The following is a 26058-nucleotide window of genomic DNA, read 5'->3' as shown; positions in this document are numbered from 1 at the left end:
GACTCTCCCTGCTCGGCCTTTCTACCAAGTGTCTCTCCTTCATTCCACTTTAACCCAGGTTTGTTTCGGATACAGGTAGCACAGCGTGTTACCAGGGTAATTTTCAATACCTCAAGATGGTTGAACCAGGCAATCCTGGCTTCAAGACCTCCTCTCAGAGCAGGTCCCTACACACTTCACAGTACATTGCAGAGTTCATACTGAACAACTCAAAAAAGGGGTTCTGTCCAAGCCTGACATCTTCGTAGTTCACTGCATGACGCCAGGATGGCCCTTAGGACTGAAGCTCTTCTGGTGTGCAGTCTTAGTAATAACAGGAAATTATTCATTGAGCATATATTTGTAGCTAAATGGACTGGACTTTCAGTATAATATGCAGATGGGTTACAGCCTCCTGAACAGGCTCTTTCAGGTATGATTCCAGTGAGGAAAGTGTCGGGGAGGGATGGGAAGGATATTAAAATATGGGACGTTCCATTAGCTCAATGAATATGCGCTGAATAGAAATTTCTGCCTGCTGCCTCACTCAGAATGATTCTTGGGCATTTTTTCCACTCAATTGCGACTCAGTTATTCAGTATTCTCCTGAGGGGCTTTTGCTTGTGAAACATAGACTTGGTTCATACATTAATGGAGGTTTTTTTGAGTTCCTGATCTGTATAAACTTTCCCCCTCTGGGAAACTCTTTTTTCGTGGCTATTACATCAACTAGAAGGACTAAAAAGATTGAAACTGTTAAAATTTATCCCTCTTGCACAAAACTTTTTAGATTAAAGCTATCCTTTGGACTCATCTGAAGTTTCTTGATAAAGATGACTTCTGAGTTTTGCCTACTTTAGGATATTATCCTTCCTGCCTGTCCTTTCTTTGCCGGTCCACAGCAAAAATGTAACATGCAGATATGCTACATATACTAGCTGTTAAACATGCTTTCTCTTTTTATTAAGGGGCCTTGAGGAGGATCCATCTCAATTTCATCTTTGCTAAAAGATAGTTTGTTCTCAAAGATTATCCTACATGATAGCAGTGAGATCTGCAATCTGCAGACCTGTTGCTGATACAGGAAGGGTGAAACTGCTAGATGTGACCTGAGCACGCCTAAGGGAGGGCAGGTGCCTCTGTAGATACTTAAAATTTTGAGACATTCTCTCTGGATATGAAAACATTTAGCAAAGTGTTAACATTGCTCCCAGTGGCAGTTCTGCTCTGGCATTGCTCCCAAGTGGCAGTTTGTACTTCCATGAAGTAGCAGAACTTACCAGGCATTCAAGCTTTTTCTGTGGCTGCTTTTATGAGGGACAATTAAATTGTTCTTGAAAACCTGTGCATCATATCTCCATATTTTTTTTAAAATGTACTGGCAGAAAACCAATACATCAATATTGTAATATACCAATATTATAATTACCATCATAAAACGGGGTTTCAGTTTGGATACTGAAAAGTAGGAAGTAGTACTGGAAAAAGTAGGTGCTTACTTAGTGAGATGTCTTACCAAGAGTAGATATAATACCAGTGCTCCACTTTAAGGTTTCCACAGTGACTTGTAAATTTACAAATGACAAATCACGTCTTAATCCCTGTCATGCTGCCAGCTACAGCATGTTGGAGTAAACAGCTAGATATAAGAAAATTAAGATGGCAGAGTGTTTTCTTTGACAGCTCAAGGAAACCGGAACTTTCTTGCAAAACTACATTGCCTTAGTGTGGTGATATTAGAGGCCATCCATGAAAGGTCTGTTATCAGTCATTTACAGAGCTGTTGGTATGCTTCCTTCAATAAAGGTGAAATGGGAATAATTAGATAACAGGGTGCATTTCTTTTTAAATAATCAGATGATCATTTCTACCAAAATGTTGATGCGAAGTTTGAAGTTGTCTTCCTTCTTAAGCTTTTCACATCTAAATTAATGTGCTAGATCCGCGGAGAGCTGTTGGTAACTATGAACTGTATTCAGGATCTAGTGCTGCAACTAAACAGAGAGTTTTAGGAGAAAAGGAAAAGGGGTCATGGGAATTCATCTTACCCACCTTGTGACTCCAGAACCAACTGGAGCATAACGGGGAAGGATGATAAGCAGAGGAACTGAACTGAAGAGCTCTTCTAGACGGAACTAAGAAGTGCGTCTTCCGTGAAGGATGCGTCCCTAGTATATCTGTACTGCTTTGTATATAGATCTCATATTGTTTGTTTATCTCGAAATAAATAAGGCAGATAGCTCATGGCTATCTGCCTTATACGGATCCTCATATAAGGATGTCTGTATTGCTATCTTGTGGAGGAGGCGTTTCTGTGGAGCTTGGAGAGGAGCTGAATGGCCGCTGGTCGTTCAGCTGACTCTGGCTCTGCAGAGTCAATGCGACATGCACTTTGCCATGCTAGAGAGCATGAGAAATCACCCCTATGAAAAGATCAGGGAGAATGTATCTCTGTGTTTCTACTGATGTGTAAGTCTGTATATTTTAAAAACTTGCAGTTGGTATATGTAACAGCAGCAAATGAAGAAGCCCGGATAAATAATGTTAATACGAAATGTTAATATGAATGTAAGTTCTGTTTAAAGATAGTCAGTCATATTTCAGGTATTTCTTGGATAGTGGGGCGAGGAAAAGTGGGGTGCAGAGAACACTTCTTCAGCATCCTCCTATTGTAATTTGTGCAGTTATTCCACGTGCAATATTCTTTTAGGGCTGGGTACAGCCATGTCTTTTTCTTTTTCTTCATCTCTTGGAGGGTAGGAGAGTGGAGTTTCAGAAGGAAGTCCACTAATGCCCTTGACATCCTCCCACGCCCTTGGATTTTTCAGATCCATGACACTGCTTTTTCTGCATGTGTTGTGGCTCGGGAATTTCAGGCGTAGCTGTTGCCCTTAATAAGGTGACTGTCTACTCAAAATACGTCTCAGTCAGAGTCTCCAGCACTGCAGATGTAGGGCATGGGCACGATTTGGGGAAAATCATGCTCTGTAATTCTAGTTTCTGATTTCCTTCAATTAGAGGGGAAGTCAAAAGGTTTCCATCACCTCAAACTGGGAGACAGTGGAAGACCTTTTCTGGTTGATGTTCTTTACACTGGACTTTCTAGATGAAAAAAGGTTCTGAGGGTTTCTTCCTGAGCTGGAAAAAGGGTCTACGTCTGCTGCTCCTGTAGCAACAGAGAGAAGAGGCATTGAGTCCAGGGGCCAGAAAAAGAACAAAACAACACAAAACTTGCAAGCCATTACGGAGAGGACATTTCTGATACATCAGCGCAGGGTTAACTAAGCAGTCTCAAGGAGAATGGGAAGCAGTACAATTGTATGCTAAGGAGATAAAAGAAATATATATCACGTTCCTGGGCTGTGTGTTGTAATGGGGCTATCTGCACAGGTTAAGGGAGCAGTATTGAATTAATCAGAGCAGCAGTGTGGGAGAGTAGAACTAATTAGGACTGTGTGGGGATGCAAGTATAGATGAAAAACCATGTACATTTAGGGAGTGGAATCAATTAGGAACCTGCATTGGAGGGGCTAAGGGAATGTCCAGTGCCAAGGTGGTTTGAACAGGAAAATTCTTTGGTGCTTTGTGGTTTCCCTTAGGACAGAAAGAAGTAGAGAGAGCAAAGAAAGAATTGAAAGTAAATCTATCCTTAATTTGTCTCACCTTCCTCTATCTAGAATTCATTCCCACTTCCCAAGCTCTTTCCATCTTTATTGCAAAAGCAACTGAAGATGGCATAAGGGGAAGAAAGTGCCTTGATCTCCTCCCCCAGCCAAAGAGACAAGTCTTCTCCCTGCTGTTTGCATGCATTGGTATCAAGCACTTAGGGCTGGTGTGAGATGTTCTCTGTTCTTCCCTTCTGTTCACTTTAGGAGTGGGGAGAGAGGAGCACCTCAACAGAGGGATGTCTGCTCCTGTCATGGGAGACTTATCTGAAAAGTTTTACCCCGTTCCTAAGATTGCTAATTCCGTCATTTCCAAACTGGAATTTCCAAACTGCAAATTTCGATGCAATTTTTCTCAGAAGGCTTGATGTTAACCAGTATAGATAATATATACGTACACATTCAGACATGTGTGCTTCAGTTTTTTGAGCTTTATGACATGCGGGGATATTCAGTAAATTTTGTCTTTGTTCCATTTTTATAAATACGTTGGGAAAATGCTCTGGCCCTCTGAGAAGCACAAATTATTATAAGCTGACATTTTAAATTTTGCAATGTAAAACAACTCATCAGTGAATAATTACCCAAAGAGGAGACTGAGGCATTCCTATTCTCTCAAAACGAGTGAGAGAAGGAAACACTCATGTATAATGAGAAACAAGAGGAGTGAAGGATTACCATTCCTGAGCAATACCAGGTGTTTTATGTTATGCTTTGATAATATTAGTCTCTCAGGTTAAGAACCCTGACCACTGGGCTTTTGAAAAAAGAAAGAAAGAAAAATGATCAGCCCCACTCCAAATTCTGGTAGGCTGAGACTCTGTCAGCTCAGGTAGAGCCACCCTGCCTGGGGCCTCAGCACTGTCTTGCAGAGGAGCTGAAATTTTGGTTTGTTCCCCTCTGTGTTACGTTTCCTGAGCCCATTCACAGCTGTCTTCATTGTTCACAGCTCTGAACTGATGAAAGGAGAAATAAGCAAATATTTTCTATGTATATTAATTGTGAGATGTTTTACTAGGGGAATTGGATGATGAAGTTGTGAAAGTGGTAACCTTTGCTATGCTGTTGTCTACCAGGAATGTCAGCTCTGCTGGAGAGGAGGCCCGCAGAAGGATGAGGGAGTGTGATGGCCTGACAGATGCATTGCTCTACGTCATCCAGTCTGCTCTGGGGAGCAGTGAAATTGATAGTAAGGTTTGTCATCTTTGACTTTTCAGTAGAAAGAAATCCAGGTACTCAGCGTACCTCTGGAGTATCAAGTACCCAGTAGGAACTAGAACTAAAAACAGCGTGGTGGGCTAACAAGGAGAAGAGTGGAGTGGTGGCCATTAAAAAAAGGGGTGGGGGACAATTGATAGGCAATTCCACAGTACTATCACCATTACCTCTTTGAACAGGATCAACAAATGCTCTTTACTAATAGCTGTTTTAGCTGACATAAAAATAAATCTTTAGTTCTCTGAAAATCCTAGGATATGAACATGCTTGGTTAAATAAAAGGACTTCAAGGCTTTACAAACGGAAGATTATTTCTAATACATTAAATACATTAGAGTATTTCAGAGGAGGAGAAAAATGCTAGTTTCAAATATATTTTGCATTCAGTATAAGGTGCTGAAATAATTACAGCTGTTGCTCCAGAACAACCTTTGTCCGTTTGCACTCCGCTAAGGATTTTATAGTAGATGAGCAGCCTTCTACATAGCAAAATTTTTAAGCCTGCTGGGCTGAATTATCTTTCACAGATAGTTGTCTGTAGACCTGTGTGGATTTATAAATTGGAGAGGGAAAATCTTCAGAGCTTTATAGTTGCTGGTCTGAACCAACTGAATGGATTTTGCCTATATGTTCAGGGAAGGAGAGAGGAGTTATGAAAGGTTCATACCGCAGGGTGCAGGACTAGCAGCATGCAGGTGTTGTTTTGTTTTTTAACCATAACTCAGCACTCTATAATCAGTCTTCCATTAATAAAAGTTGTCAATAAGTGAAGGAGACCTGCCCACAAGGTAGGTACCACACTTGAAAGAGACTTCAAAGCAAGCTCGACCACTGTCTGGTGCCAGCCACCTCCCACCCCTTCCGGTCACCTCCTGGAGAGCCACTCTAGAAACACAGGGGTATTTTTTGCTTCATTAGCTTCGAAAAAGCTGAATCGGGAGGTGTTTCAAAGCTTCCTGACTCAGCTTGTCGAATAGAAAGTAAAACTTAGAAGGCTTCATGGAAGCAGAATGGGAGGAGGAGGGAGGAAGTCAGTTTACACCCCTTCTCACAGCTCAGCTGCTTCTCTTTCGGCAGTTTCTTGATAGGTGACTAGACTGATTTCAGGATTGTTTTACTGTCAAAAGGCTAAATAAGGAGTATAGTCAGCTCCTTGTTTTGCCTCTTAATAAAGATTGTTGCATTTATACACTAATTTGTAGCTGCTGTGACTTGTAAAACTGTAGGCAAAGTCACATGGAGAAAAAATGAGGACATGACAGAAAAATGATTGTCCCTTATTTGGTAGTTTTAACCTCCTGTTTTAGAGATTTTTAACTGTAAGACATAAAGCAGTTGTGCAGTTAAATACAAAATAATATTGTAGCCTCCTATCCCAAAGCAGAATGTGATTTTAATTAAACCACATATTTAAATAAATGACTCTAAATCACTTTTTAATCCAGTTTCTAGCGTCTAGCGTGGGGCTCACTCCATTTCTGGGTTCCAAACCACACAAGATGCAGAAGGGCCCAATGTATCTGGAGGACAAATGGATGAAAGGAAAAGGCTGTCTGCAAGTTATTTGCAGCCTGGCTAAAAGTGATAAAAGCAGGAAGACTCCTGAGATTTCTAGTCTTACTTCTCAGACTCGAAAAACGTGAGCTGTTTATAACCATACTTTGCTACAAGCACTTGCAAAACAAAACTCAGGCCTCATGTTCTGGTAATTTTCATAGAGTTGAAACCAGAAAGAAAAGCTATTGGTGGTAAAAAATACTATTACCTTCTTCTGTTTGTAGCATTTTCTATTCACTGAGGTGGAAGTTTGTTTACGTTCTGTGTGTGCTTAGGTTCTTTTGATCACACCTTTTTCTCCTCAGCTTCTGTTTTCACGTTGGACTCCAGCATGAAGTTCAGAAACATGATTAAAAAAAACTGATGAAAAAATACTGTCCAAAGTGCTGTTTCCCCCATGAAAGGAGAGTGTGAGGCCCTGCCAATTTTTCAGAATCTTTTAAGCAGTGGTTGCCTAGGAAGCACTGGGAAATGAGTAGAAAAGAATTGGGCTGGGCAAATGCATGCGCAAAGATCAATGATATTTCTTCTGCTTTGTATACAGAGTGAACAAGGGAAGGATTTTTAACCTTTTTTCTTGTGTGTGTGTGTGTGTGCATGTGTATTTCTTTTTTTGTCATACTTTTCAGACCGTTGAAAACTGTGTGTGCATTTTGAGGAACCTCTCATACAGGCTAGCTGCAGAAACATCTCAGGGACAGCAGATGGGAACAGATGAACTTGATGGATTACTGTGCGGTGATACCAATGGAAAAGATGCCGAGAGTTCAGGATGCTGGGGGAAGAAAAAGAAGAAAAAGAAATCCCAAGATCAGGTAATGAGAGTTAACTTGCAGCTGCATGCAATTAGTTGAAGTACCCACCTTTAAAATGTAAAAAGTTAATGCACCGCATTAGAAATAAAGCGCATGATGCACAGTACGCGGAAGCATTACCTTTGTTAATTAGTTCAGAGTTTAAAGCAGCATGTAGTTCTGAAATAACTACAGAAAATATATTTGCTTAAGAGTTGCACGTTACACAATGGCACCTAGAAACTGTAGTCATGCGTACACTGTGAATGCCATAAATAAATTCTGTAAACTGCTCCGTCTGTTACAGGGAACTCTTTATATTTTAAGGTGAAAATCCTAAAATTGAGATGTATTCTGCATATATTTTATGCTCTCCTTCCACTGCGCAGAGGGGCCTTAATACAAACAAACATCAACCCTGTATATGTGTGTATATGCATTTGCTTCCAAGTTAGTCTCATGCTCTGCCTCTACAAGTTAAGAGAAAACAGTACAGGACTGAATCAAAGAGCATAAGTGAATGTAAAAAAGCACACATAGTTTGATATATTTAATGTTGTTACCAAACAAAGGTTATGAGAAGGACAATCTTGACATGTTCCTCAAATTATCTAAGGTGCTGTGGGTGGGTTGATTTAAAAGTGTATTTATTTCCTTATTTTCCTACTGTGACTAAAAATTTGGGCAATGCTGACAGAGTGATATTGCAGAAGATGACCTTGTTGTGTCAGTGCACGCATGCAAGGACAATGGCTACTGACTTACAAACTTTTTTCCAAAGACCTACAATGGCAGGAGGTGTTTTTCCATCTCTCTTTACAGACTTACTCCTTTCTATTGCCGTTTATTTCTGCTTCAAATGGCTCAAAGACAGTAAGCATTTGAGTCAGCAGTTAGGCACGCAGGTTTTGGGAATAAATTATATGCACCATTATTGGAAATATTCCTGAGGTTGCAAAGGCAAATTCTATTAATGTGTAAATGTTATAGGGACATTAACAGGCTACGGTTCAGGTATTGAAAAGTGTGTCACTTACGACTTAGAGACTTTAATTTCACCTGTTCTAGTTAAATACTGCAGTCATCAGAAAAATTACGTTTATTATGGGCTTTTGTTGAGTTTCATGTGTTATGCTGCAATGAAATTAAAAGTGTCAAAGCAAACTAATAATTTTATTCCACAAAGCAATCATCTCTGTCCCTGAATTAACAGGTCCCACAAATAATGCTTGCAGTTATTCAAAGTGAAGGTACCAAAATAGCATATGTGAATATGAATAGGTCATACTGTAACTGACCTTTCTTATTTTTGATGCTCTGCTTACCAACACACTAATACTATTTAAAGCCTTTGATAACTCTTCCTTCCATCTTTCTTCTGTGACTTCTGCATCCCTGACTCATACCTTCAACTTTGTAACACTGATTTTTCATCATTCCTGTCGGGTTTCTCTGTGCCTTATAGGCTCCACGTAAAAGATCTTCTTCCCTCTCTTCCAGGCCAAAGAACTCATTTCTTGTGGCTGTTTTCCTTTACAATATACATGCCTCTGCCTGGTCCTAGGTATGCTTTGTCTGTTTCTGTGATAGTTCATTATTGACATGCAGCATGTAAAGGCCCCTTCATGTCTGTCCATCAGATTCAAGAGTTTACTATCAATTTCAAAATCCAAAGGAGATGAAAAGTATGCACATACTTTCAGGTTTGTGTTCATTAGGCTTTTCTGCAGCAAGGAAATAAATTTTTGAAAATCTTCAAAACCTTTTGAGAACTAATTTTGCAGGATCACTTTGTCTTAGAATATCAGAAAGATCAGAAATATTTCTCTAATGATTTTTCTTCTTTCTTTTCTTGTCCTTTCCTTTCAAAGCAGACAGTCTACCCCATCCTGCCATTGGATACCACTTCTCACCTTTGGCTATTATTCTTCCAGTTCAGCAGGATAAGAGAGGACAGCAGCATTTGTGCCTTATGCAGAGCTCGTTATTCTTACCCTGTGATCTTTGATGTTGACCATGCCAAACACATTTTAAAATATTTATCAGGTTAAATAGAATGCTACTAACAACAGACTGAATTCTGTCATCAAGATCACCACAGCAGGTAGAACCAGAGGGAAATTACATTAAAGCTCTCCCAAGTTGCTTTAGTAAATTGGGGGGGGGGGGGAGAATGTTCCTCATGTAACTGCATCTTTATATTAATAACATAGAGCTCGACCGCCAACTCAAACTCTGTTGTAAAGGCAAGGGGTTTTGTAAATTTATTTTGCAAAACTAAGCACACAGTTACTCAGTAGTTTTCCTTTCTAGAAAACCACCTAGTCCCATTACACAAAAAAAGTTCTTTCTGCTTCATTGGCTCTATGACAATCCTGCCTTTTCTCGGATCCCCAGTACGTTCATTTCCACTGGAAGCCAGGTGCACCTGGAAGCACCTGACCTTTCCCTCTAGACTGTGTTGCAGTCAGGAATACCCTGTTTACTATTTTTGTGTCTGCATAAAGAAATAGGTATTCTTGTGTTTTATGCCAGAAAATAGTCTTTGACAGGTGAACCGTCCTGTGTTTCTCAGCGTAGTCACAATTCCCCCTCTCTGAATTAAGCTTATCTACACCTCCTGCACATTCCAGGATAATGTTTTCACGTGTCCTTTCACAGTACACTGTCTTCCTATGGGCTCACTGATGCCCTGTGTTTTACACATGCATGCATATTCTTTTACATTAATCTCATCATTTTTCTGCAAGATTGGTAAATTTTTCCAGGTAATGGCTTTCATAATCTCTTTTCAACTGCAATGCCTAAGCTGTTACCAGCTGCTTGTTCCGTCCCTCAGAACAGAACATGCGCTATCCTTGTGATACTATTTTTAGACAGCTCATTCCTTCAAGTGCATCAGCAAGGAAGCTTTTAGCCTCTTAAATACCTCATACTGTAGTTCCCAAGATCGCTCTGGTGACTAACATATATGTTAAGGTAGACATACGTTATCAAGATAGACATATGGAATCTTATGAGGATGCAATAATTTATCTGAAACACTTAAAACACTATGCATGGCCAAGAAGTTACCTGTGGAAGGAAATCTCAAAGAAGAAATGGAAGACAATATACTTGTATACGCGTATACTTGAACTGCCATATAAAAGTGGGCAGTTACCCAGATGCCCCATAAAGACATTGGGTTGAGCTTCAGGCTATTTTTAATGAATTGTTCATGCTGGACAATGCATATTTAGTTACCTGCCTGGAAGTTTTTCACAAACATAAAAACAGGGTGATTAAATGCTGAAATTTTAATAAACTCAGTTGTGAGACTTTCCTGTTGTGGTAGACTTCAGTCAGTAAGAGTTCTTTCACGTACTTTCTCAAGCATGTATTTTCTTGCACTCTTTCTGAAGGGAAGAAAACGTAGAGGTTTGTGGGGTCTTTCTTAATTTTTAAAGAACAGTATTCAAACAATTTGGAAATTCCTACTGGCTATCAAAACTACTGGAATTGCACAATAAAGCTAAGTTTAACATTTTAAACAATCAATGTGGAAAAAATAATAGTTGTCTATATTTAGGAAAATGAATCCTATGCACAATTGGGAAGCTTTGTTTCTGAAACTGGAAAACAGGAGAAACCTTCTGTGATGTTAAAATTGCTTTCTCATTGGTTTTCTCTGTAAAGAAAGTAAACATTAATTTATCTGTTTTATGATTTAAGAAACAGTTATCCCAATTTTTCCAGGATATATTTCACTTACAATTGCGCAGAAGTTTCTTAATGACAAAACAGATCTGAGCAATAACATAAAACTTGCCTTTCTTTTAAGGGTTTTTTCAGAACGAATTAGAAAATATTATTCATTAATGACATCAATTGTTTATACCGACTACAACATTTCATATCAAATGAACTTGCAACTTGAAATCAAATACGAGGTGTATGGTTGGTTGATAGTCAAGTCTTAACAATGCCTTACAAATGAACTTACTTAAGAAGTTCCCTTAGGATCACAGGAAACAAATGTTCCCCTTATTTCAAAATACACAGTATTTTCAGTAAAAGAATCCACAATCCTTCCGCTATTGAACTGTTTACCAGAGTTCAGACAGACTCCGGAGGCATATACTTTGCCACCTGAGTCTACTGCCCAGATTAGAAAAAAAAATAAAATAAAATAAACTTCTAAAGAGTTGCAGTAACAGAGGTATGCATTATCATTGGTGTTATATATGGAAAAACAGAAAGCAAAACTTCATTAAAGGCTTCAGAAAAGAGAGAAGTGAGACTCATCTCTCTTTATTTGTGTCTCAAATACCAAGGACTGTTTTCTTCCTTCACAGCTGTTCTGTGTATTCCCTTTCTGCTGCTTACCTGTGTTCAGCTGCTGCTGAGTTAACATCACATCAGGTTACGCAGCTTCACCTCAGCTGCTCTAGCCATCAGCCTCTCTGCTTTCTATGGTGTCGCTTTCCGGATGGAACCAAATTTCTCCACTTCGGAAAATGTTGTCCCTTCCAGCGGTATTCTCACTACTGCCAATAGGTTTATTCTTTCAGCTGCACAAGAGGCAAGGATGATGGCAAAAGCAATTAAGGAAAATAAGGCATACAGTCCAAATTCAGGAAAAGAGACAGGGAGTTGCCATTAATTGTGATTTGCTTGCTTCGTGTTATGCAGTCCTTCATTTACTATATTACATATTAGCACTATTTCATGTCTTTTCCTTTTTTCAAAAAAAGAAAAAAAGAAGAAACAGGCTTACTTCTTCTTGGCTTTCTTACACGGGCTTCAAACCCCTCTCGAGTTCCTCATCTGTGACACTTGTCAGCCCAGAATCTATCCCAAAATCTGTTTTTGATTGGAAGTGGCACTTCTGAAATGAGTCTGACCTCTTCCACCTTCTGTCAGGAGCCTTGAGGTGTAACAGCCACATTTCAAATTAAAGATTGTGAATTGGCTGGCACCCCTCTTTAGCATGCTAGCGAAATAGGCTATAAATTCTTCTGTTCTATAGTGATGAAGCTGCAATTTAAGTTTCTATTGCAAGGAAGCATTCTTCTTCAAGAACTGAAGAATCCAGGTAAAATAGCACACTTAAGACAGAATAACATTTCCAAATGAAGAGAATAAACAACATTTTGAGCAGTGTTGTACCGCTTGTGGAACTGGTCAATGGCCTGCCTGGTCAAGGCGCCTGTGTGATGTTTCGCTAGTAGTTCAAGCCGTCAGATATGCTTATTCATGTGGTCAAACCTCTATTTACCAAGTGTATTTTAATACTACACTTACGTGCAGCAAATGAAGAAGCCCTGAAACAGAGACATGGCAATCGTTACTGATTTTAGTTGATAACCTGAGCTGAGAAGCGGGATGAAAGACTGCATTTCCAGTATGTTCTGCTCAGGAAAGATATTGCTGTTCGCTTGTAACTTCCTTGTCTTGTGTGAGGTGGTTATGCGAGGTGTTGTTTAGCAGTAAATCTACTGCCTTGAGAACTCCTTAAGATATGTTTTAGCAGCCATTTCTGAATTCTTGCTTGCCTGCGTAGAGGCATCTCATAAGCCCTGGGAATCTCTTTTTATCCTGTGTGACCAAGTTATTTTGAAATTTAAAACTACAGGGCTGTTTGATATAATTTGTTTCTGTCAGTTATATATACTGCAAAGCCTATTAGCCTATTAATGTACTGCAAAGCCTAATAGCTTCAGTTACCTGTGGAGACGGCTGAGGAGAAAGAGATGTAGTTAGATGCCAAGGATTCTTGCCTCCAGATTGAACTGCGTGCTGCTCTCTTTGGGAGGGGTCTGGTTTTAAGCAAAGGACAGAATGCTCAAATCCAATGAAATTACTTTGCTTAGCTACATGTAGTAGCGTAAAAACTTGAACAAAGTCATTGCAAAATAGTTTAATCTGGAATATAATTTAGAATTATTCGTGTCTCAGGTAAATAGTAAAAATTCTAATTTGGATAGTTGAAAGCATTCCAAACACCCTTCCCAACGTTGTAAGCACTGCTGTATCAAATGCAGGAGGTTACCGTTACTTATCCAATAAACTGCATCTGGAAATCGCCCAGTTTTGTGTGATTACGTGTGACTGGATCACAGCAATTTTGCCCTCTCCAACCTTACTTCTGCAGACTCTGTATCATTAGACACCTTCATTTATATTCATCACCTTTCTTTAGGCCTGGATGTTGGCACTGAAATTTGACTTGGTTTAAATAGTGGCATTCCTATCTCCTTGGTATCAGCTGTATGAGTTCCCGTCATCTCCGAAAGCAAGCTATTTGATGCTGTTGAGTATTTGTTGCTTAACTTTAGATTTCTGCTCTTGACAGTCTTGGCCAGTGTGTCTCTTGGACAATGGTTTTTCAGGGAGATGGTTGGACTGGCGTGCCTAGAGGCAGCTGGCATAGACTTCCACAGCTGCACCCACAGCTACATGAAGGATGAGAAATCGCTGTCCTCTTATGGGGTCGTGTTTGTTTAGAAGTCTTTGAAATTTCGTAAGTGCTTTTGGTAAGAACTGTTAATTTGCTGATAGGAATTTTATCATTGTTGACACAAAGAACATAGCTACAGCATTATCAGACTCAAATGCCTACGATTGTTTGGCATTGATGAAGATAAGAGTTTTGTTTGTGTTTTTCCCAGATACTCCTTTTTTAGTAGTGAGCAGTGATGTTTTTTCTCATAGACTGGGGGAAAGGAAAATAGATATGTTTAATAACTGAAAATAAAAACACTTACTGTTGTTTTGATGTCAGAGGAAGAAAACTATGATCTTGAGCTACTCCTTACCCAAAATAACAAAACCCATCAACTTGAGAGGGGGTTGTCAGTGCAGAAGATGCAGTGCGACTGCGCTTCTCTTAGTAGAAGCCTTTCCTAATATTTGGTATAATCACACTGTAAACATGGATTTGCTTTCATTAAAATGAGCAATAGGAGGTCAGATAATCTATTAAGTGTCATGGGGAAGTATCTAGGTGAGTGATCTTTTTTCTCCTCTCAGAATTCTCCGGTATTATGAAAACTCTGGAAATTTCTTAGAAATACTCTCTTACTCTCAAAAGTTTATTATTCTTAAAGTTCTTTATATTCGGCTTTTTATTCTTCTTAACTTTCTTCCTTTCTTTGCACCAGTTTCAGGAAATGAGAGATTCAGATCTTGCCCACGTAACTAACAGGTTGTCAGTTCCAACCACAATGTAGGTGGGTAATTTCAGCTGAAGCAGGGAAGGCTGGCAGGAATATTTGTTTATAACTTTTTTCTCCTTAGCATAGGCTAAGAAGAGTAATTGCATACAGCCTCCCTCTTTTTCAGAGGTTCTTACTACCTCCACAGCCAATCTCAAATAGAGCTTATTGATCATTCCTGATGGGCTGCTACAATGCAGTAACTGTTCTAGTAATTCACTGGGTAGACTCGTTTAGCACAGAGCCTCAGTTCATTAATATTGAGCAAGCTGAACTACAAAGCACCTTCTGCCATGCTTTAGCCACTACTTGAGAAAATGTACTGTAATATCATTTGGGGGGAAAATACCTTTTTTTTTTGCTCAGGAAATCGATTTATTTCTTTATGAATTTTAGGAAAGGTAAGACAAAATACATGGGTGAAGGTCAGGCATTTAAATTTACTTTGCAATAGCTTCTTTTCTGACCTATATGAGTCCTGCAAGCGCAGCAACAGTCGAGCTGTTCAGCTGCAGGCACTGGTCTCAGCTAAGAGGAAGATGCCAGAAAACATTAAACCCTTCAGTGAAAGTTTGGCTGAGATCACGCATGCGGCAGCAGAGAAAAGCTAAAGCATGGAGTGCAGGAGAAGTCATGGTTGCTGATGCCTTCTACCTCCCAGATGGGCCGAGAGACTGGCTACAGTGGCACCTCTTCTGTCACCCTTCATCTCATGACCTTGAGGAGGACACCATAGGCAGAGCATGCATCTTATGCGTGGCTGGCACTTAAGGCCCTCCATCTGCCTACCACTCGGCTGCTTTGGGTGCATGTGGCAAGTCTGAAGAATAATGCAAGAGGCTTATGCAGTGCCACTAGACTTACTGCTCCTTTCGTGCACATGCAAGTGCAGTACCGGAGACTTCCATCCTCCTTATGATGAGCCTGAGGTGTCACAGTATCTTTGAAAAGGTCTCCTGCAGACACTTTCCCACATAGTTGGTGATAAATTAACGCAAGCATGTGCCAAAAGTGAGTAGCAACAAAGGCAGGAAAATGCCATAATTAGTCTCACTATTTTTTTTAAATGCTTTCTCATAACTGGGCAGAGTGACAAAACTGTTAATGTGACTTTGTCTGCAAGTATGATTTCTAGTGCTTTAAATGCAGCTTGAACACGTTTACAACTTTATTTATATCAGCTGATTTTTGGCAGTACTTGAGATTGTACAAGTGCAAACACTTGGGTATAAAAAAATAACTATACTCCCACATGTGCACAAAAAAAATGCACAGGGTAGGTCTGATACATTTGATGCATTATAGATACTTTATCCCTGAAATAATGCAATGAATATCCTGTACAAACACTGTTCAACTGCACAATGTCTCCATAACATGTGCAAATTGGAATGAGATGGATGAAGACCTGAATTTGTCTTTGGACATCACAAGTCATTTATTAGTCGACTTGTAAAGGTGTTAAGCTCAAACGTAGTACAAGCTCAGATGTGGCCTGTAAGAGATGTTTGTGATTTGTTTTTCAAAACAGTTCTGACAGTGCAAGTCCCTGAATTCCAAGAGTTAAAATAAGAAGCAGCTTTTAATGTTTTTTTCTGTGAGCTCCTGAGAAGTCATTTCTGGCAAGGATGATGAATTATATGCAGAAACAGGGAGCACTGAGTCACATACAGTGAAATCAACCTATTGATTTAAAAGCAAAAAAGTATTTTAAAAAATTTTCAAAGGCACAGTTCTATTATAGTGTCATTTAAAGGGATTTTCTCTTCAGAATGTGATTTTCCTGTTATTTCTCACCCACTGCTGGGCGCTGCTGTTCCTTTTTGTTAAACTGTGGTAACTTTTGTCCAGTGCAGTGAGTTTTATGTCTCAGGAGCTTTCTGGTTTCAAGTGTATTGAATGTATATTGAATGGAATGTCCCACTAGCTTTACATATTGGAGTTTGTTCTACTTTAACTTAGAAAAAACAGTGTTCTAGATTCTCAGGGGTAAAGTAGCACAACCTTGTTAAAATGAATTAAGCATTATTAGTCGATATTAGATAAGAGTTGATTGGCTGTCCCTGAAATTATATGTAGATTTTTCAAGTTAACTTAAATAACATGATAATTGATAATTCCTGGAAATGAGAGAATGTAGGTCTTACCCAGTGTGAATTTCTTTTTTGTGTTGTTGGAATCATAACTGATTAAATCAGCTAGGCAAATTAGCTGATGCAGATCTAAACAAGGAGTTAATTTGGTCTGTGCTGTCTTTTGATGTGTAACACTTATATAATTTTATGATACACATTTTTTATCTGCATAATCACAGCAGGTTCTAACCCAATGCCTTAAAAGGTTTACTTGGCACAATATCACGTAATCTGTACATGTCGAAGATGTTAGAGAAAAAGTGTATTAAAAAGCTAAGGATTATTTTTAACACTAGTATTAAGATTGAATTTTCTAAATCCTTTTATCTGTATAAAGCAAAGCAAAATATGTTCATTACATATATAGATAAGAATCACATATTTAAAATACTATTAAAATTACATTCCACATATTACTGTTGTTTAGAAAGCAAAAAAGTCTTCAGAGTTCCTCCCTTTAAGAAGTTTCACGCTTTGGTGCATTGTGCATCCCAGTAGGAAGGTGTATCACTTCCTGCTGGAATAAAATTCTTGTTTCTAGCGGGAATGCTTTTTGTGCATATTCTGCTTGTTGTCCATGCTTTAATATTGCCCATTTTAGGGGGTAGACTAGGGTGACTTCTCTGGCAAAACTCCATATTTGATGAGGAAGGAATCAGTTTTGTGAGAGAGAGTTCTACCAAATAAATTGCAGTCTAAAACCTTAAGGTTAGCTGACTGTGCCTGAACGGCAGCAGAACAAGACACAGTGAAAGGCCACAAGATGACGTATAGTCAGGGAAAGCTGCTCAGTCACTCTTGGGCCTCTCAGGGGATGGAGTGTTCATGTCCTTGCATGATTCGTTTTTTTTCACTGTGGTGTTTCTTATTGTTTTTTTCCTCCCCTCATGGAAAGAGAGAGAATGCAGAGGCCTGACCAGTTTGTAAAAAGGGAAAATCTCTTCCTATGCAAGGTGTAGATCTACCTCTTAAGATATGTCAATCCACGTTCCCCTTCAGTAGGCTTCTCTTTGCAACCAAAATGTAAGTGCAGTGAAAAGAGATTTTGTTATGTCAGCTGGCTAAAACACTGCACTTTTTGCCAGTGCTATGGCTCATTCATAAAGATATTTGGGTTGGAAATGTGGTTTCTCTATGAAGGATCACATGATATGGTAAAGTTGAGAATGGCTGCTTGCCACATGCATACCGATGTCTGTATACACGCATGCATGCACATCATAGCTTCAGCTAAGATACTTCTCAAGCGTATCCCTGATCTTTGCTGACATTGTAATATGTATCTTCCAACAGTGGGATGGAGTCGGACCTCTCCCGGACTGTGCAGAACCACCCAAAGGAATCCAGATGCTGTGGCACCCTTCAATAGTCAAACCCTACCTCACACTTCTCTCTGAGTGCTCAAATCCGGACACGCTGGAGGGGGCAGCAGGGGCACTGCAGAACTTGGCTGCTGGGAGTTGGAAGGTAGGAACATTAACCTCATCCACATACTTTTAAATTCAGAATACCCTTCAGATGACAGCAATTAGTGATATGAATGTGTGTGAATGCTCCTCGGAGTGGAATAACGATACGTTTTCACAGAACTATCTGCAGTCAAATTTTAGACAGTATTTAAGTCTCTTGAACTGATAGAAATAATCATATCACAGGAAAGCCTGGCATACAGCAGTGAAAATCCCATTGGTCTAGTGAAGTATGAAGAGTTGCTGCTGAAAACAGATATCCAAATGAGGAGAAGAAGCATCTTTATGAATCTGTGGTGACAAAGCCATGAAAAATGAGCCAAAAATATCAGCAGTGACAATCCAAAGAAACCCCGTTGGTTTGTCAGTGCAGAAACTAGATGACGTTCTGTTGCTTATGAGAAACTGGGCAAGAGCATAGCAAGATATAAATGAAGTGACACCAACACGAGTAATGCCACATCTACTGTTTGAAAAACTAAGAAATTATTAGACTATATCATCTTTATGGTTAAATACATAAAATAGGAAAAGAAATGCCCAATCAAGGCTATTCCATGTAATTCTACTTTTCCATTATAATCAAAAGACCCAGTTTTCCATCCCCAGTTATTTGCGGTGAGTGCCAAAAATTTTTATTAACTGATTTATTTTATCAAGTTTCCTTAAAAATGATTAGTTTTTGAAAATTTTTCTAAATTTAGAATAATTAGTAAAATTTGAGATAGCATTTGAGCCTGGTTTACTTTCTACGACAATTTCTGTATCCCTTTCCTGATGCTAAACTGGTGTGACTGGGTGAAAATACTGTCTAACCCTATTGCATAAATATGACGTGTTGTTTCTAAGATAATTCTCACTGGGAATTTTTCACATTTACTATGAAAACACACATGTATCGGGGCATACAGTTTTCAAAGTTGAGTCTCAGACAGTATCCCGTTTGGTTTTAAATGCTTGGACATTCGTATAAATATGTGGGTGCCAATTTAATTAGACACTCATTTTGAAATGTTAGCCTGGAGGCTAATAAACGACTTGGTTTTTTTTACATAACGTTTTATTGGAAGGTTAATTGGCACATTCAGTAGATAATTCAGAGGCACGTAATTTTTTTGAGCGCTATGTTCCCCCAACCTTATAGAATGCCTTTGACCATTGCATTCAATGACATAAAGAAATGAGTAACAAAATCTCTGCCTAGTGATTTTGTCTTGCAAAGTGCTATGTATGCACTGTGCCTGAAAATCATTACAGTTTTATTATTCCCATATCAAGGACCGCATCATATTATGTAATCTTGGCACAGAAACGCGGTACATGTGTTTTATTCATGTGGGAACGGGTGTAGCACTAGCCCAAATGAGAAAATAATGTATGACACATTTGTCCGGACTAATAGGAATGCTAAAATCCAAATAGTGCTCGTTCTCCCATTTCTAATAAGTCTGTACCTGTCATTCTTTAGTCGGCAGATGCATACCATGAACTGGAGAGGAAGGAAAGCTCTGTAGAGCTCTTCTATGAGTGATGCGTTAGAAAAACTGACTTGAACTTTATATACACTGGTATCATGGGGAAGGCTTGGTTGTTCTCTTGTTGTTTTATTTTTCTAAAGATTCACCAATTCCATTACAATTGATGTGCAGACACAAAATGAATATACTTAATTTCACATGTCATACTAGCCATTTATGTGAGGGGAATAATCCTCTTTGGGGTTACATAAGCATTGACGTTTCCACCTTTTGACCTCTCTTTTCCACTACTGCACTCTCTGGACATAAAACGGCTGAAATAAAAGATAACAAACTCTTAAAAGAAGACGTTATTCCTAAGGGAGATTTTCGTTTTCTGAATTCCTGCAAGAAATTGTAATTGTATAAAGGCTGGGAAATGATTTTTGCTTGAAATCTTTCAAGAAGAACTTAGTTTGAACTGTATGATAAAGTGAAAGAGAGAAAAAGAGGGAACTGCATTAAAAATAAATGATGTTGCTATTACTAGCAGTGCTAATAGCAACTGTGGTTAGTTTCTTTGTTTTTTCCCAAATAGCATTATTTTAGTGACAGAAGAACCCCAGACAGCATGAGGTATCTAGTTCACCAAACATGCTCCCACACTTCACAAGATGTCGTCTCTTCTTGACAAAAACTTAGTGCAGTTCATGTGTTTACACGATTCTTTTCCAGCTCGTTTGTGCTTTTGGTTCCTATGCATATAAAGCTGTTTAATCCTCTTCAGTGACAGAGAAGTAACACTTTTAACACAGGCAGCGCTTAACCAATGTCATTATGAAGGGGAAGTGAGAAGATAAAAGGAAGCCTAGAATAAGTTTAAAAAAAAAATGTATAGGGGATTTAGATAAACGTCTGCCACTGGAATTAACCATTGATACATATCTAAGTCCCCTAGACTAGCTTTGAAAATTTCAAACACAAAAGGAAAGCAGCAGTATGTAGCTTTAAGGATTAAAAACTGAGAGGGGCTGAATGTGGGACAAAGTTTTTTGTTTTTTTTTTAATTCCATAGGGTGATGCATACACATAATGTCAACATATGCACATATGGAAGTGAATAAATCTTAATAAATCTTAGCTTGTAGGACATCTTTAGCACTCTTTCACTTGCAGGAATTCCTTGTAAAGCCAAGCGCTGCAGAAGTAATAATTAAAAAAAAAGTGATATGTACATATATTTGCACAACATTTTTTTGTGTCAGACTGGAACTGTTTGGGTCCAAGTCTTGCCATATATTAGCCATCTCTTGACTAAATTTGCTTCTCATGCAATGGTTAATACAATATATGGTCTTCTAATTATTATTAGAATCAAGCAATACTATAGTGAATCAAAAAGGAGCATATTGGTGACAAGTATATTCACTGATCGAAATAAGAACATTTACAGAATCACAGAATCGTTTAGGTTGGAAGGGACCTCTGGAGATCATCTGGTCCAACCTCCCTGCTCAAGCAGGGACCTCTAGAGCATATTGCCCAGGATCGCATCCAGACGGGTTTTGAACATCTCCAGCGAAGGAGACTCCACCACCTCTCTGGGCAACCTGTTCCAATGCTCTGTCACCCTCACAGTGAAGAATTTTTTCCTCAGGTTCAGATGGAACTTCCTGTGGTTCAGTTTCTGCCCGTTGCCTCTTGTCCTGTTGCTGGGCACCATGGAGAAGAGGCTGGCCTCATCCTCTTGACACTCCCCCTTCAGATACTTGTGCACGTTGATCAGATCATCTCTCAGTCTTAACTGACTAAGAGGTTAAGGTACTGATTTGTCAACAGTTAGGTACTGATTTACCAACAAAACAGGATTCTGACCTAAGGTATGAGGAAGGATATTTTCAATGGAAAATTTAACTGGGATAGGTCACAGTTGTGTATCTTCCAGTTATGAAGAAAAATGAATAGACTGACAGGTTATGTGCAAAGCAGAAAATTTTGGAAGAGGCTGTCTCAGGTAAAGATGAGTATTATTTCAGGATGCTGGCAACCTTACAGCTGAGATGATGTGTTTCCTCACTGATGTGGTGCAAAGCAATTTCACAACCAACCATTTGTATTGAAAGGACATTAAGAGTTTGAGTTCCTTCTTCTCACTCTTCTGCATCAAGGCATTGGTCCATGTGGAGGACAGAGGTATTAGAGTCTGAAGAGAGCAAACTCTTTCCTTTCATGAAGAACTGTATGCATCTGCTCACAGATCTCTCCTTCTTTGCTTCATGAATTTATTTGATGCATCTTTGTATGATATGAATGGCCTTCCTGGAATAATATATATGGAGATGTGCAAATGTGTGTGCTTGGAGTGGGGAGAATTGACAAAATATTGCACATCACAGCCAGGATACACCTATGTTTCAGGCCTGACTATGCTTCATGTGGTGGCCTATGGTAGTAACAGTTGGTCACTGCATTTCCACCCCACTTATGGGGCTGCTGGCCGCCAGCAGTATGCGCTCCATGTATGTATGGATCAGGTTGTCAGCACTGTATGTGCGTGCACCTACCCTTTCTGCAGAGCTCGGCTAGTATCGGGGGCTCGGTGGATTTCTGTTTGAAGGGACTCATTGCTTTCCAAAATATGCTCTCCCATCAAATTGTAACCAGGATAATTTCATTTTATCCTAAACTTCCTTCAGGTTGAAGGAGCAACCCATAGAAAGGAAGGGCTACTGGTTTTATTTTTGCTCTCTTTCATTGCCACTTTTAGATATGAGTTTTCCAAAAGTAGACTATTTCTAAGTATAGTTTTTACACTTGCTATTATACTTAATATAGTCTCATCTTTTAGAGCTGCCTTGTACTATGAAAAAAGACCTAAGGAAATATATTCCTCAGCCAAGCTTAGAATTTTTCCTGATGAAATGAGGCTCAAGACAGGCCTTTGAAAGCATTGGAGACTCTCATCTCCCATTAGGCGCCGACTCTCACTGGGAGCTCTGTTAGTTTTCTTTGGCACTTAGTTTGGGTTTTGCCAACTCTGTGGAGTATGCAAAAATTAAAAAAGGAGGTTTGCTGACTTACTCAGCTGTATTTGGAAGACACATGCCTGCTTTTTAAGAAATTCCTGATGCTGTAACCCTGCAGACCTGATATCCTTTCTACGACCTTATATCATTATTTATTGTGATACCTTGGATATTAAAAAACTATGAAGTATAAAATGACAAGACTCATCCTGTAAAAGGAAATCTCCATAGATATTTTATTATATAGTCTGGAATCAGTAATTTTCCTTGGCCAGTGGGGAAGAAGGAATGGCAAATTCTTCTTAGTTTTCACCTTGGTTACTATGCTATTAACAAGTTAAAATACTAAGTATCTACAAAGTTATGTTCAGAATGTCCTGTAGGTAGTAATATCAAGTCTCCAAGTTTACATCCTTTGTGAACAAAACATTGCTCTCAGGAAGAAAGGAGATACCACTGGGAATCTGTATATCTGTGTGTATCCAACAGCTAAATTCAGGCTGTTGACAGTTTATCTGCCAGAGATATTTCTGCAGTACTTAGTGCTATGTTCTCATCACCTGCAGGATCGTTTTTGTACTACACACAGTTAAAAACCACAGTGCTGTCACCCTAGCTAGGATTTCCTTAGTTTTGACAAACCCTTAAAAAAATCATTTATATGATCCTGACATGTATATAAACACAGGAACCAAGATGTAGTATATTTCTATTGACAGCATAATGCCCTGCATTGAAACACCTCCTTTGAACCTTTGTAGGGCCCTTCTGTGCACCCACCGTTCTGTCTCAGTTGCTGTCCAGCCTTTACAAACTTTCCTCATTTTCCTGAGTGTCCATCAGGTCCTTACACCCTGTAACATCAGGAGCAGTCAGCTCTGTGCATGTTCTGCAACAGAGCGAGACCACCGCTTTCCTCAGATGGTTTGTTTCACCTCCGTGTTGGAGCATACTTTGCAGGGAATGATAACGCTCTGTTGTTGGGCAACTGAATGCCCCTGCCTTTGATCGCCAGCAGGTCCAGTGCACGTGTGAACAGGGTTTCTGGGTCAGTGGCCTGATGTCTTGAGATACCTCAGTGAGATACCAGTCTTTGAGCCTTAGGCAATCAGCTGCTTCTCTTTTCTAAGTTCCATTCTAAAGAAATTTGAGTCTCGTAGGAGCAAAAGACCTGTTAAGTAAATTATTTAGATAAAGAAACTGAAAACATAAAAGGGACTGATTCAGTCACAGGGTCAATGCAGCTACTTCAAAGAGTAGTAAGAAAAGAGTTTCCAGCTCCTTGCCATCCAAACACTTGCAGATAATGAAAATTGTTGCCTAAAGTAGCAGCCATCTAATTTATTAATCTTCCTCTTATCAAGCCAGAACATGTTGTGGATTCTTTGCCAAACTGTTCTGATTACTCTAATTATTTACATACTCACCCTTTAGAGTTTCATGAGGCTATTCCAGGAGGAAGTTATTTGAATTCCAGTGAGAAGGCTTTCATTCATTTTCTCCAAAATGCCGATATTATGAATTCTTATGCTATCTAGAGTGGAGAAGACTGCTTATAATAGCTCAGTTACTCAGCAAAGGCAAACTTGGTAAAGAAACAGTGCATTAATCTGTCAGGAAATCTTAACTGGGTGGAATTCCCCTCTCCTGAGCCCCCATAGATGAGACAGCACGAGTTAATACAGAGAAACGTGTTGATGCATCTTCTGTTAGCTTCATTTTCGTTTAACTTTATTTATTTATTTAGCTGTGTATCGTCACCCACCAGATTTCTCCTTCCTCTTTAAGCTCGACTAAGGTCATGGAACAAGAGGAAATTAACCAGTTAAGACTTTCCTCGCGGACAGGCAAATCCCAGGCTATTTTCTGTATTCCCAGCACAGAGATGTCGTGAACTTCCTGCTGGCTTCCCAGGTGGAGTCATTGCTGAGAAGGGAATGCTGCAGTCAGGGAATCGAGAGTCCCTGGAGAGTGCTCACTTTCTTCACATGTTGCAAAAAGATAGAGAAGTTTGCAGAGCCTTGAGAACTGTCATATGATGCAACTGCACAGGGACCCCGGGGGGGTTACTTTGGGGAAAAGCAGACCTGTAATTTCTGAGTGGGATATAAAAATATCCTTCTTTTTTCCTTCCCCCCACCCCCCCAGCTGTATATGTTGTGTTTAACTGTGATCAGACAAATGTTGATCTTTGATTACTTAACCTGTAGTTCTCTTCCACGGTCTGTTGTTCCTTCTGCTACTTTTACCTGCCAGTGCCTTTCTAAGCCTCTCCTAGGAAATTATGAGTCTCTCTAATTTTCCTGGGTCCGTTGATAATTTAGTTTGCGTTGTCATGTTTGCTGCCTTGATTTGGCTTTCATTTTGCGGCTTGTGTCTCATCTTTTCCCCTTGCCATTTGGTATCTCGGTAGCGTCTTTGAGTGAGGATGTTGAACTGTACCCTCCAATGCAAATTCCAGTTGAAATTTAAGTGTATATGATGTGAAAATAGCTTGGAGGTACTAGGATAACACTTGACGTCAATGGAAGGGAAAGTGGATCTGTTTGAAATATCGGGTCTATACAATTGTTGGCCTTTTTGTTCCCCCCATATTTAGTATGGGCTCCTATTCAGGTGCTCGGTAGAAGAATAAAGAAGACAATTCATGACCTTAAAAAGAGCTGAATAGTTAATTACTTATAATTTTTTCTGGAAAAAAAAAAAAGGGTTATCTAGATGAATTACTCTTATGTAGACTTTCAGCCTTATGTAATCTTAATCCCTGGAGGCATCCAGCTCTGAAAATGATCCTTTATAGTAAGAACTGTGACAAACTAAGAAATAATTTTCCAGATTACTGTATTTCTCTTTTTAATTACCATGGCAAAAATAAAAAAAAATAAACCGCTAATGCAAGTGGACATTGAGATGCACTAGATACCTCTGAAGTGATGTATTGTAGTTATGCCCCACAAATTCAATTACCTGTAAAGAGTATTTGGTCACAGATTGTGGCTCCTGTGCCTGTCTCTGATAATTTAGCTGCAGTCTCATGCAACAATAATGAACTTTTTTGGCTTTTTGTTCCCTCTGAAGTGTAGGCTGTTCCCATAGGAGTTCTTTTTCTTTACAAATTGCGCAGTTATTTGATCATTGACACTGCCACTGATTTGTGGCATAACAGGACGATTAGGTATATTGGCAGAGTGTCTCGTTTACAGAGAGGCAACAAACCTTTTGTCTCTTTTCTTTTGTATGATTTTCCACGTCTGGCTTTTATACTTTGCTGAGCTCATGTTAGCAGTTGACCTGCAATGTGGAAATGCAGGAATGTTTCATAATGGCTTTAGGCAAACAGAAGAATCATCAGTATATGCAAAAGCAAATTAATTTTTCCGTTCTCTGAGAGAATAAAATAGCGGCTTTGCAGCATCTCGGTTGGAGCCTTCCTGAAACGCTCACGGCCCGGCATAACTGCTTGCAGAGAATTGTCCAAGTCGGCAGTTTAGGGAAGAAGACACAGACGGTTTATACCACTTCCCAGATGGAAAGTTCTCCAGAGACTGTTGAAACAATC

General features: G+C 39.3%; 1 protein-coding gene across 5 annotated transcripts in view; it reads left to right on the top strand.

The window, feature by feature from the left end:
• Nucleotides 1-26058, top strand: part of CTNND2 (catenin delta 2) — a 669170-nt gene that overhangs the window by 565342 nt on the left and 77770 nt on the right. For all 5 annotated transcript variants that reach the window (XM_068931423.1, XM_068931424.1, XM_068931421.1 and 2 more), the window contains 3 exons: nucleotides 4721-4838; nucleotides 7049-7234; nucleotides 17841-18014. In XM_068931423.1, the coding sequence (XP_068787524.1) occupies nucleotides 4721-4838; nucleotides 7049-7234; nucleotides 17841-18014 (478 nt within the window). The remainder of the gene's footprint in view (nucleotides 1-4720; nucleotides 4839-7048; nucleotides 7235-17840; nucleotides 18015-26058) is intronic.

The sequence above is a fragment of the Struthio camelus genome, chromosome 2, assembly GCF_040807025.1.
Source record: "Struthio camelus isolate bStrCam1 chromosome 2, bStrCam1.hap1, whole genome shotgun sequence".
Taxonomy (NCBI): Eukaryota; Metazoa; Chordata; class Aves; order Struthioniformes; family Struthionidae; genus Struthio; species Struthio camelus.
This window is presented reverse-complemented; position numbering and strand designations above follow the sequence as displayed.